Here is a 13054-nt window from a genome sequence, read left to right on the forward strand (position 1 = left end):
CTGAGGACAGAGAAGGTAACAGGACCCCACGGACGGCAGTGAGAGGTAACCCTGTTACCCCATGGAAGGGCTTGGCAATAGCACCAGAGCAACCACAGGGGCCTGGACAGGGGACCGGGTCTAATCGGGGAGGGGTGGGTGTGGGGCGTCTCTCCTGTGTCTTGCTGACATCGTCCACCTACACCAAACCCAAGGGCCCGGGCTCCACCCACACGGCGGGTATCCATCCATCTCTCCTGGGGGCCAACCAAGCAGTCCTCACACCCAAGAGTGAGTAACACACACTTTTCAACAGTCAATCTCTTCAAGCATTTAATAGACATCTATTAGGTGCCCTGCACCAGCCTACGGGGACAGAGAACTCAGTGCCTGGGTGTCCCTACCCTCAGGGGACTCACAGCCCATCTCCCGAGGGCAGAACAAAGAGGAAGCTCAGTACTTGTCAGGCAGGCCAGGGGGTCGGAAGTGGTTGGGGTCTTTACCACTCCGGCCCCATAAGTTGGCAGCCTGGTCAGCCTTCGAGTCCTCCACTCCGTGGCCGCTGTCTCCAAACTTCAAAAGATCTGTGACTCTCTGAGTATTCTCTCTGGCATCACTGGAATGGAGGAAAGCAGGTAAGAGATTAATCAGGAGTTGATGAACTACACCTCCACCCTTCCCATCTCTCCTCTTTCCAAGAAATTAATGAAACTCTAAGAGGCCAAGTTTAGAGATGCTAAACCCCTGATCATTTCTGGGTACAGCCCAACTCAGCCTGGCGTATCTCCTTGTGCTGGGTAACCAGCATCCATGGGGGAGAGTGGAAATCACAGCTAGGCATGCTCAGCTCACCCATACCTCCATCCCCAGGGGCTATGTTACCTGATCACTTTAGCAGCCCAGGCACCCCCAGGGCCCCTTTTTGCAGCGTCATAGTTCCCCCGGGCATGGAAGTATTTGTCGGAATTTTTGTAATTGGCTTCTCTCATGTCAGAGTAAGCTCTCATCATGTCTCTAGTCCCTGGAAAGGAAAGAAAATGAAAGTGATCATCTCTTGGCAAAATAGAGAACAGTTTTCCTCCCAATGATTCTAAGATTTCAGCCTTTTGACACAAACCTTTGAGATTATACTGGCTGAGATAAATATTCCTTTACTTTTCACTCCCCTGGGTTAATGATAGGAGAATCACACCGGGTGCAAGTTTTATTCTCTTTGATTCCATTCTAAGTACTGTTGCTACTTGGTTTTCGGCTGTGTGATGTGTATGAACAAGAGGTGGGATGGTCTTTAAGGGATGCTTCGTTGTGCGGTGAACCTCTACCTGGAAAGGGCAGGGAACCCTCTGACTGGGGCGTGAGGACAAAGGCAAGTCTGAGGGAGGCTGCTGACCCAGAGGGCTCCCAACCTAGACAAGGGGAGAAAGTCAGCGCTGTGGGCAGCGTGAAGACAACTCAGTTCTGTGTACATCCGAATGTCTGGGGCATACGTGGCACCAGGAGACTGTCAGAACTCACTTATCAGGTGATAAAGTTGAATTCCCCCAACAGAGCTTCACAGAAACGGGGTAATCAAATGCAGAAAAAGGGCAACTACCCCCAGCTCTAAAGTTCAGTGTTCTCCCCAGGGAACTGAAGAGTGTTGCCTTCCACACAGGGGTTATGCAGACAAACTGAGAAAATACACATGTAACTTCTAGAAGGTTGCAGGTGCTCACGATGCTATCACTTCTCTGGGCCTTAGGAAGGCTGCGACAAAAACAGTAAAGGGACTAAGCTCAGAGGAAAATCAGAGTTACAGATTGAAGGAATCTGATCAGGCTACAATAAAATGAAGTCTTTCAAAAAGTAGCTTAAGGAGCAAAAGAGAAAAATCTACTGTCGAGTTGCAATCATAATTTATGTAACACCCATGCGATGCCTTCTCTTCATTTTATGTATTTATTCTTTCCAGTGTTCAGAAAGATCACTTTGTTGAGCACTACGACATTATTACTATACTTGCTCCCTCCAAGTTACAGATTTAAACAGATGCCTGGAGGCCCCTTGCTTAGGAAGTCCTTCCAAAATGCCTGACGTACTGGTCACCTGTGGGGGCAAAACTGGAGGCAGTGGTTCCCAAGCTTGAGTGGGCACAAAAAGCCACTGGGGTGCTTGGTAGAAGCCAGATTTCAGGCTCAGCCCTGAAATGCTGATTCAGCAGAGGGGGAGTGTGTGCACCCCGCATCTGCGTTTCACAAAGCACCCCAAACCCCGGGTGATTCTTATGCACGCGGTCCTAGAACAACCCTTTGAAAACCCTTGACCTAAAGATGGAAACACATTTGTAGCGGTGCCTGTGAGAATTTAGAAAGGATTGACAGCAAACTCTTAAATCAGTAATCAGTGACTCTCACAGACAAAGAAAAAGGAAAAGACAAGAAAAAGAAAAATGATTTTGTGAAATATACAAATCTTGCCGCTGAGTCTGACTACCGAGGCGCGTGTCTCTTGCTCTCGTGCCCAGCCATGTCTCAGGCCCGCAGAACCACCATCATGGAATCCTTGTGCCATTTACTGCGGGGAGAGGAGCTCTGCAGAGTAGCCTTCCGCCTCTCCCACAGCCTGACTATCTGCCATTTGCTCAGATAAACAAGAGGGCTGTGTGTTCCCAAACCCGCAGTCGGCCATGCGCTCTCTGCTCTGGGAGGCAGGACAGTCCCGTCCTAGCAAGGTCTGGGGAGCTCCACCACGGGGGTAAACCCTGCTCTGCTTAGGACCTTGTCAGACTCTTCATCTCTTTGGGCCTCAGGTTCTCTGTTAAGGGATGATGGTGCCTACATTGCAGGATTACAGATTAAAACCTGAGGATGAAAACCAGTTCATTCATCCATGTAAAGCTCTTAGAACAGTGCCTAGCACAGGCCAAGCTCTGTTAATCTTGGAGGGGATGACTAAGTGCGCAAGTTTGAGGCACCCCTTCGTGGCTGCCTGAGACCCAGCCATGAGCTGGCCCTGACATCCCACTAGGCGGCACTCGAGTCCCACTTATAAGTAGGGAGAAGGCACTCTGGACCCCACATGTATCTCTTCCTGCTCCTACTGCAAGTTGAGGCCCAAACTTATGTGACCTCCAGCCTGGGGACCCCAAGGAAGAGTGCGCTGCCGCCCAGAAAAGCCAGGGGTGGAAAGATAAGACACATGTGGTTCAGGGGAAAAGCCACACGTAGTAAGTAAGCCCTAGAGACCTAAGGCACAGTATAATGAGCACCAAACAATATTGTATTATACTGATAAAATGTGCTATAGCTTAGATCTTAAGTATTTCAATGACTAAAAGGAAAAGGAAATTATGTAACATGACAGAGGTGCTAATTATAACTACAATGGCAATCGGGTTGAACATATAAATGCATCAAATTAACATGACCTACACCTTCAATATATATGATGTTATATGTCAGATATAGTTCAGTTAAAAAACAAAGAAAATAGAAACCCTGGGAGACTGCTATCTTGAACACAATGCTTCTATGCGTCCCACTTGCGGCCTTTGCGCTGTGTGGATGTGGCCTCTGCTCTGGGGAATCCTGGAGGGAGGCCAGGGGCAGCCTCCCCCTGCCCCCCATGCTTTGGGCCTTACCTTGACCAGCTTCCCTGAGGAAGTTTAACCACCTTTGGCTGCTGACGCCCAGGACCAGGGAGCCCAAGAGGATGCCCAGGAAAAGCTTCATCCTGGTGCAGAGTCAAAGAGACACACAAAGATGATAGGTGTTTAGTTTTGGTTTGGATTGGTTTTTTTGCGGCGTAACGTTGACTCGTTCTTGTATTCCAAAACTAAGCCCCACTCATTATATTTCTACCTATTGATCTACACACACACACACACACACACACACACACACACACACACACACACATCTCTGTACATATACACCCCTGTATGTACATAATATGTGTATGTGTGTGTATGTAGAAAGAAGTAGACAGTATGTATACATATATTAGGCAGGTGATACGTAGATACATAGAATTCCAGAGGGTCCACGTCTCCATTTCCACCTGCCTCATTGGAATCCCAGTACGAGAGACTGCACTGCGCTTCTAACATAAACCAATTTCCCTTTCAGTTATCACCTGTGAGCCCTGACACCCACTGTACAGAAAGCTTCCCAAGAGGCATCTGGGCATTTTGTGACCATATACCAGTCTGTCGAATGAGATGAGTGAAACAGTGCCCAACCCTTGGCAGAATGCCTGCTCTCCCCATCCCTGAACTCTCCCCGAGGAAGTGCACGACTAAATCCCAGTCCCAGAAAGTATTCACATCTGCTGAATCCTAATTGTCAGGCTAGGAGATGCAGGAAGGAAGCAGAGAGCTGGGACACAGCACAGGAATGCCGTGGGCAACGGGAGTCCGCAAAGAGAAATAGTGTTGGAAAGTTCTAGTACCTCACCTTTGGCTGTTGCTTCCCAAGGAGGCTCCTGGTGAAGCTGAGCTGCCCGCCCCTCCTGCCTGCGAGGGGTGCCCACGGTATATATACTGACGCTTTGCTAGGGGAATTGCGGGGAAGCCAGGTTTGAAGCAAAACACTGAGATTTGGGAAATTCCCCCTTGGCCAGAACACAGCATCCAGAACATCAGGCTGTTTCTTCGCGCCCATCTAATTTCCCAGGTTGTGCAATCTGGCAGCTTCTGGGAATGTAGCAAACGTGGGCTTTTCTGCCTGTTTTCAGTCTCGCTCTTGGTGAGGAAAGGTTTCCTGCCACACACAATAATGTACTGACAATGGGTGTGAAGAGGAATCAATATTAGAAAAGGGATTTGATTGTCTAAAGAATGAGAGCATAGAAGGCCGGTGGAAGAGCGAACGGTCTCCACTGACGGAAGAGAGAAAGATAAAGCTGAGACCCCAGGGAGCAGAAAACGTACAGGAAGGACCAGTAAGCAGGAAAATGAAGCTTCCAGCACCCAGTGGGGTGGCCTGGATGCCGGAAAAGGGAGTCCTTCAGACTGGAGTGTACTCATGATCAGTTGCTGGGGGAGAGCTCCTAATGGCAGCTTTCATGGAGGACACCCTGGTCCAGGAAAGTTCAATTGCTTTGTAGACATTTGCTACAATGTCACGGAGAAATGATACATCCTAAAAATGATCAAGAAACCGCCCACTGGCCACAAAATTATGAGAACAGAAGATTCAGGGAGGATGCAGAGAACGTTGGGGGCAGCGCAAGAAGGCTGGGAGGGTGCGAACATACAGAACGGCTGTTTCAGCTGGCAAAGCAGGACTGGGCTGCACTCTGTGAGTTTAGGAGGATTACAATGGGAAGAAATTGCATGCAGGCGGTATCGGCGGGATGGAGACCCTGGCCCACTCACCTACCCCTTCCCTGCCCCTGTTTGCGAAAGGGGAAGTTTAGAGGTCATCGGATTTCCCTGCAGAAGAGAGGATGGTGCATGTGTGAGGTGGTAGCAATGATGGGGCGTCCAGAGGACGGACCTGGTCCTTGTCACAGGGGGCCCGGGGATGGAAGACTAAGGAAGGAGGGCCAGGAAGGCCCAGCCCAGGGAGTGCTGGCTCAGGGGTGTTGCCTGGGGTGTATCCTGGAGACAAGAAAAATGAGCAGGCATTTCAGATACCAGACAAGTACCACTAGGGCTGATGCAAGCCAATCATGGAGACTGGACGGCCCAGGGGTCGGAAGAAGCTAAGTAGTAGCCACAAGGAGGTGGGACTCGTGCTCCACCAGGAACCCAGAGCAGAAGCAGGAGGCCGACTTCTGATTTGTTACAAGACTACAGGAGTTATGGGTAGGACTTTGCAAAGGGGAGGCTGACCCAGGATGAAGCCAATCAGGGAAGGATTGCACTCGTAGGAGGGAATCATTGTCTTCGGTTGGAGCCTGCCAGCACTAGGAGTCATGCCTCTTTCTGGGTCTGGGTCTTATTTGAATTCCTGTAGGTACAATGAGATGAGAGGTGTAGGGCAGACAACTGTCAAAGGATCCCTCTGTTCCTGTGCTTCTTCTCCAGGCCAATGCTGAGCACCGTTTGGACATTCCCCACACAGATCATTCCCTGGGAAAGGTGGGGTCACTGAGGTCTGCCCAGTCTGGGACCCTGAGCTGCTTTGGCTCCCTTGGTCCTAGAAGTAGACATGTGAGGAGAAGGGCAGGTGTCAACCCTCCAGAGCCAGTGGTGACAGGGAGCTTGGGGGGCTGCTTCCCAGAGGAGGCCATGTGATGCCCATACCCCTCCTCCCAGGCTCCCCAGGGCAGAAATCCTGGGCCAGTGACCCCAGCCTGTGATAATTCTTTTACTCCCTCGGGGCCATTCCATGCTGGAAAGCCCTCCCCACTTTCAGACAGCATTCCGGTCATTCCCTTCTTTGACAGACACATTACAGAGAGAGCGTGAGGATACTTTCCAAACCCACGAGGAACTCCTCCCAGGGACTCGGGCAAGCAAGGCATGGTCTCTTCCTTTGTTCTGTCACGTAGTCTCTCTTTCTGGAAGGGACACTCAGCTCCCTGAGGGCCAAGCTTAGAACAATAAACAGTAGGGACAGGCAGCTTTCCCTTGTGTCTCCTGCCAAAGAAAGATGTTGCCATGGTGGTATCACATCTGCAGGCCTTGAAGAGGTCTCCCGAAGTCTCCCGTGAGTCGCTGTGTCCCGGATTCCAGAGACTGTGTCTGTTGGGACCTATTGTGCCAACTCTGTTAGTAGTGAGAAGCCCTTTCCCTCTCAGAAGTGACCTGGTTTACAGAAGACATGACACGGTCCCCCTCCTCTAATAGTCCCGTGTGACCAGGCTGTGGAGACGCCTCGGAGACCTCCCTTTTCTCTGTTTCAATGAACTTAAGTGGATGAGAAGAACACCAAGCCTACGAAGGGCCAGAAACCAAAGTTAGAAAAGATGCCTCACAGGGTACCGTGATCAAGCGAGGATGGGAGGCCTAGGGCCCAGACTCAGAGGCCCAGTAGAAAGAATGATCAACAGTTTCATGACTTTCAAATGAGAAGAATAACGTTACCTACCAGCAAGATTCGCATGTATAAGAAAGAGAAATTTGGTCATCAAATGATGAAAATAGGCCTCATCTATATTTGGTCTTTCACAGTGACTGCCTCCCACACCCTTGGAATTTCCTAAGGGTTGACAGGGACAAAGGTGTCTTTACCTTTGTTACATTCAGAGGTGACTTTTGGACCTCACCTAAGGAAGGGGGCTGATTGCCAGGAGGCCCAACCATGTGATTAGAGGGACCTTTCACTCCCTCCTCCTGACTCCCAAGGAGAGGTCAGCGACTGGAGGGTTGAATCAATCACCGATGGCCAACGATTTAAGTAATCCCTGATGCAATGAAGCCTCCATAAAAACCCTAAAGAACTGGGTTCAGAGCCCTTGCAGGATGGTAAACATATGGAGACTCAGGAGAGTGGCGAGCTTGAGAGGGCTGGGTCCCTTAAACTTTCACCTTTCCCCTACCTTCCCTCTATATCTCTTCCTCTGGCTCTGGATTTGTATCCACTTTTATATCCTTTCTTAAACCGGTAACTATAAAGACGTGCTTCCGCAAGGTCTGTGAGTGGTTCTGGCACATTAATCGAACCCAAGCAGGAGGCGGTCGGATCCCCCATTCTGCCTGGGATCGGTCAGAAGCACATAGAACAGCAGGGGCTTAGGACTGACATCTGACTGCCGGAGGGGAAGGGGAAGGATAGTCTCGTGGGTCTGAATCCTTAACAAGTGGGATCTGTGCTACCTTTGCGTAGAGATGTCAGAACTGAGTGGAAGTCTTGCACACCCTGCTTGGTGATGTGTGTGCAGCAACCCCGAAGACCCTGGAACTGGGTCTGGGACCCTAAATCACCGCCTCATAGTGTGGTTGTCGGGATGGGGTAATTAAGGCTGAAAGGGGCTTCGGTCCGTTCTGAGCACTTGTACTTAATACACTGAACTCTTCTGCTTAGCCAAGACAACTCATAGTACTTTATACATAGCCGGAGACAGGATTTTATTTAATAAATTGTTACGGAGGCCACACATCATGAACACTTTAATAAGTAAGATTACCAAGCAGAGTTCCATTTTTAAAGATCCTGGTTGAGGGGCGCCCTGGTGGCTCAGTGGGTTGAGCACCTGCCTTCGGCTCAGGTCACGGTCCCGGGGTCCTGGATGGAGCCCCTTATTGGGCTCTCTGCTCGGCGGGGAGCCTGCTTCTCGCTCTCCCTCTGCCTGCAGTTCTGCCTACTGTGCTCTCTCTCTGTCAAGTAAATAGATAAAATCTTTTAAGAATTAAAAAAATAAATAAATAAAGATCCCGGTTGAAATTTTCAGGACACAGCAACATCCTTTCAAGTGTTTGAAAATGTTCCTTCTGGGTGTCTCTGCAGATCCCTTTGTTAGAAAGAACTGTGGGCAGGACAGTGTTTGTGATGCAGAAAACAAGCTGGAGAGCTTGCAGCTGTGCAAGGGAGGAGGGAACATTTTCTCCTCACCTGGGCAGGACTCCGTCCCCAGCAGGTAGGAGGTCCTGCAGTTATCCTCAGCCTAAGCCCTGGAATTCTACTGGATAGCACTGGGAGAAAGAAGGCCTTGAGGAGCTCAACACGGTACCACGGGGAACAGAGCGGGACAGCGTGGGTTCATGAGCAGATGGAATATTGACCGTGCCATCTTCTGCATCTAACGGCCCCCATTGAGTTAAACAAGACTTGATCTGGATTTCAATATGCATGAGTTCCTTTTATTCTTACGCTTCACATTGTTCTTTTCAGTAGGAACTACTTGTTTAGTATTCGGGTGAGACATTTGTGGGCATCCTTCGAGGCTACAATTCCTGTAATATTTACAGTAGTGCTGGTTCGAAAAAATATAATTACTATATCCAGCATCGTAAGAATACATTTTGTAAAACTTAAGTCAAGAAAATCTTAACAGAGTATATCAGTGTAATAGACAAAATAATGTCCTCCACCAAAGATGTTCACGTCTTGCCTTTTTTAAAGTTTTATATGATATCCTTTGATAAACACTAATTTTTTAATTTTATTTGTTTATTTAAGTCAACCCTACACCCAACATGGGGCTCAAACTCATGATCCTAAGATCAAGAGTCCCATGCTCTACCAATTGAGTGAGCCAGGGACCCCTGAGGAACACTAATTTTTGTTGTAGTTTCTTTTTCAATATCAAACTGTATTTTAAAGTGATCCTTCTCTCATTCATTCCGCTGATGATCCATTTCCATAACCTATTGATGTGTTTGCTCAAAGTACAGAGTATATCATATATGGCTTAGCTCTCTTCACAAACAGTGTGGGATATATACTTTCACTTTTCTCTCAAGGTGGAGAATTTTCCTTAACAGATACCCCTTTTGTGAGAGTTAGAAGTTCTCTTTGGATTCCTTTTTTTTTTTCCTTTCCTCCTGGGAAATCCTGAAACGCTCAGCTTAGACTCACAGGTGTAGCTGGTAGTCTCTTCCCTGTGAACGTGGATTGTAGTGGCCGGGGGGCGGGGGGTGACCCAGCTAGCTCACAGGAGCTCAGGAGAGCCAATTGTTCAGTCTTTGGTCATTTGAAATGAGCCACGGTGCGGCTCTTTACACCATGGAAACTGACAAACACGGTGAGTCAGGGCTTTAGTTTTCTCTTCTGGAGAGCCAGCTGTTGTTAAACATCTCCCAGCACGTGCTGGGGACGCCACCTTCTAATTCCAAGTTCCCCAGATCCTTTTCTTTGTGCCTCTAGGCACAGAGGAGCCAGGGCTGCAGGAATGGGAAGCTGCCGCACATGCTCAGCTTCAGCACCAGAACGGCTGCGTCCCGCACCCCCATCCTTCCATTCGCGCAGGGAGATTAAAGAAAATAACACATTCAAACAACTGAAGAAAGTCTTACATTCCTGTGTCCGACGTTGATCATGTGCTGCATATTCTTCCCAAGGAAACAAACATGGCAGGGTTAGGGCGCGGGTGCCGAAAGCATCCATCAGGAAAGGATAGGTTTATACAGCTCCTTTGAGCTTCCTGAGACCAGGACCCTCACCTCCATGGTAATCCTGGAGGGAGCAGTAGTTCCCCAGCTCCAGGGCAAGGCGACCTGCTGAGGCAGGGGGTGGTTTCTGCTCTGGTGGCTCCTCACTCTGCCCCTAGGCCAACACTAGTAACTATCAGACCTAGAAACAATCAGTTGAGAGAACAGATCTACTATGTTTCTCCTCTCAGCGGACTGCTGGTGGCTCACAGGTAAGGTGACACCTGCATTCCCCGCATGGACACCCAATGACCTCTGACAGAAGCCACAGGGCAGCAGTCAACACCGCTAACGACAACACAACCCAGCACAACGCAAAACCCCATAGTTATCTGACCTTCCAATGGCTGCAGCATTTCTCAGCCTAAAGGCTCTTCAGAAGGGTTGTTCTGAGCTGGTTAGAGCCAGTTCACAGAGGCAGACAGACGGTCTCTGCAGACCCCAAAGCTTAAACTAGGTCTCCCTTTTCTGGTTCAAGTTTGGGCTTAATACAGAGTCACTCTTCTCAGATCTCAATTTAATCAACTCACAGTGACACACCATGTGTTCATTTAGATTAAATAACACCACAAAGGTATTTATGTAAGATACTTTTTTGTCGCAAGGAGACATAGTCTTCGTTAGGAAGGCCAATAAATATTAGATAAATTGAAATGCTTGATAAAATCTCACCTCCCCAGGATCTACTCTGAGGTCAGATGTTCTTCAGGAGACTGATATGATCTTAGGGAATGGTTAAGTCTATGTTATACAAACTATTGCGAAACACAGAAAATGAAGTTGTACAGCTCATTTTAAAGAAGCTAGAGTAATCTGGATCCCAAAACCAGAGAATACAAGAAAATAAAACAATAGGCCCATTTTGTCTTCAGAGACACAAAAATTCAAAATGAAATAGACTGTTAAGAAATCAAATCTAAGTGTTAAAAATGCCTCACTATTGACTGTAGTTTATTCTTGGGTTGCACAAAGAGGACAACATTACGCTATCAACCCGTGTAAAAAAGATAGCAATATTACGTCAACTGATGGCCTAAAAAGATAAACAATATTACCTAAATAGATAAAAAAGTCATTTGAGGAAGCTCAAGACATATTTATGGTTCTAAAAAAATCCTTCAGGGAACTAAACATCACAGGTGATTTCCTTAAATGTACAGATCAAGTTATAGTAAACTATTATTTAATGGAAAACTTGTCATCCATTTCTCTGAGGATCTAGGATGAGCGACGATGGCCAACTATCACCCCTGTTGTCTATCATCGTTCTGGAAGCCATGGAGAATACCTCGGAATATAAAAAGAAAGAAGAGCTACAGGGATTGGAAAGGCAGAGATAAAACTGTCATCAGCTGCAGAGAGCATAACCATCAACCCCCGAAACCCACAATCATCAAGATGCTAGAGTTAATAAGGGAATTGAATACTCTAACCCAACACGTGCTCCAAAACCAACCACATTTCTCCATACCGGAAATAACCAAATAGAAAAAATGATGAAAAATAAGACACCAGGGGCACCTGGGCGGCTCAGTCCGTTAAAGATCTGCTTTCAGTTCTGGTCCTAACCCCAGGGTCCTGGGATCGAGCCCCGTGTCGGGCTCCCTGCTCACCTGGGGGCCTGCTTCTCCCTCTCCTCCCCACTAGTGGTCTCTCTCGCTAGCTCTGTCTCTCCCTCAAATGAATAAATAAATAAATAAATAGCATCTCTTTAAAACATTTAAAAACAACAACAAGAGGCAGTCATGTGACATGGATTAGACCAGAAAACATGACCTCAGCAGAATGCGTGGTGTATCAACGAATGCTTGCTGCGGGTGCATGTCCTCACGTCACCGTGAAGTGTCACTCTGGCCTCCGGGATGGCACCGGCCCCAACGCCCACCAGCAGTGCGCCCAGGGGCTCCACGTCCCCTCTCCCCCCACAGCAGCCGGCTCCCCATCTTCCCAGTCTAAGAGCTTCCATCAAAAATAGTTTTTGTTGCAGAGACACACATTAATGTCTAAAGAGTAAATAAATGCTACACGGTTGCTCTCACGGGACGTAGTAACAACCTCTGAAGTCCCTTTCGTTGTTGTTGCTTCAAGACACTCCTTTGCGGGCAGTGACTTTCCTGCACACACTTGTTATGACCCTGTCCGATGCCTGCAGCTGCAGGAGAGGGCAACTCTTCTTTCTTGTGCTGAGGAAACTTCCTTCACCAGAGAACAGCAGGCCTCTCGTTCTCAAGGCCAAGTTCTGGAATACTATTGGTTCGCCCTGAAACACAAGCAGGCCTAGGACAAAAGCGAGTCACGTGGGAGAGAAAAGGTCAGAACAGGATTGTTCACAGGTGGCGTGTGCACCCTGGACATCAGCAACATGCTTCTCCTCTGATCTTCCATTCTTTATCTGTCGTGGGACCCTGACTCATTTACCAATTTGTATCTCATGATACTCTTTATTGATGTGGAGGCACCACTGACGTGTATGGATGTATGTGCACATGAGTGTTGGGGGGTGATGGCACAGAAAGGCACACGCATGTAAATCACATGAAGACTGGACATTGGCAACTTCTCCTTATCTCAGCACTGGAATCCCACTCAGGGCACGAACTGGGTTGTTGGTTTTCGCACCTTTAACAACCAGCGCCCAGGATAATGCTAGGAATACGGTCAAGTTTAAGGAGCCTTCTTTGAATGGGCATGTTTACTGAAGAAAACGTGAAAACTATAAAATAAATATAAAGAGAAAAAGAAAAAGCAGTGCAAATTTCATCAGCCTGGATTGGGGGAAGGGCGGGGAGAACCTCCTAGAACCTTCCTGTTTGCCTTCTGCCCTATTTTCTAAGTGAATGTACATATACGAATACATCAGCAAAGGCAGGGATATAAGAATTATCATCGGATATTCTGCTTTGTCCCTGAACAACTTCTCATGAGCATCTGTCCTTGTTTCTACTCTTACCTGCCACAAAATCAGTGGCCAAGCTAAAATTCAAATCCGGTCTGCCCGGAGGGAGCACTTGGATTCTTGGCCATCTGCTACACACCTGCCACCTGAACTGGGCAGGA

At 48.2% G+C, this 13054-nt stretch overlaps 1 protein-coding gene across 1 annotated transcript; it reads right to left on the bottom strand.

The window, feature by feature from the left end:
- Positions 1-298: 298 nt before the first annotated feature.
- LOC113936873 (serum amyloid A-2 protein-like) lies at positions 299-4519 on the bottom strand. Its single transcript, XM_035723089.1, has 4 exons — positions 4413-4519; positions 3599-3690; positions 862-1000; positions 299-595 (listed from the first exon to the last, which is right to left on the bottom strand). Exons 2-4 carry the CDS (start codon positions 3687-3689, stop codon positions 433-435), a joined length of 393 nt encoding a protein of 130 aa, XP_035578982.1. The 5' UTR covers position 3690; positions 4413-4519; the 3' UTR covers positions 299-432.
- Positions 4520-13054: the final 8535 nt, after the last annotated feature.

Source organism: Zalophus californianus, chromosome 11 (genome assembly GCF_009762305.2).
Source record: "Zalophus californianus isolate mZalCal1 chromosome 11, mZalCal1.pri.v2, whole genome shotgun sequence".
Taxonomy (NCBI): Eukaryota; Metazoa; Chordata; class Mammalia; order Carnivora; family Otariidae; genus Zalophus; species Zalophus californianus.

Excerpts from the sequence above, each read along its gene's own strand:
- LOC113936873 (XM_035723089.1), bottom strand. The coding sequence starts at position 3,689 with ATGAAGCTTTTCCTGGGCATCCTCTTGGGCTCCCTGGTCCTGGGCGTC. Across the intron at positions 1,001-3,598 it reads CCTCAGGGAAGCTGGTCAAG|GGACTAGAGACATGATGAGA; the intron begins GTAAGGCCCAAA and ends TTTCCTTTCCAG. Across the intron at positions 596-861 it reads TGGGCTGCTAAAGTGATCAG|TGATGCCAGAGAGAATACTC; the intron begins GTAACATAGCCC and ends CCTCCATTCCAG.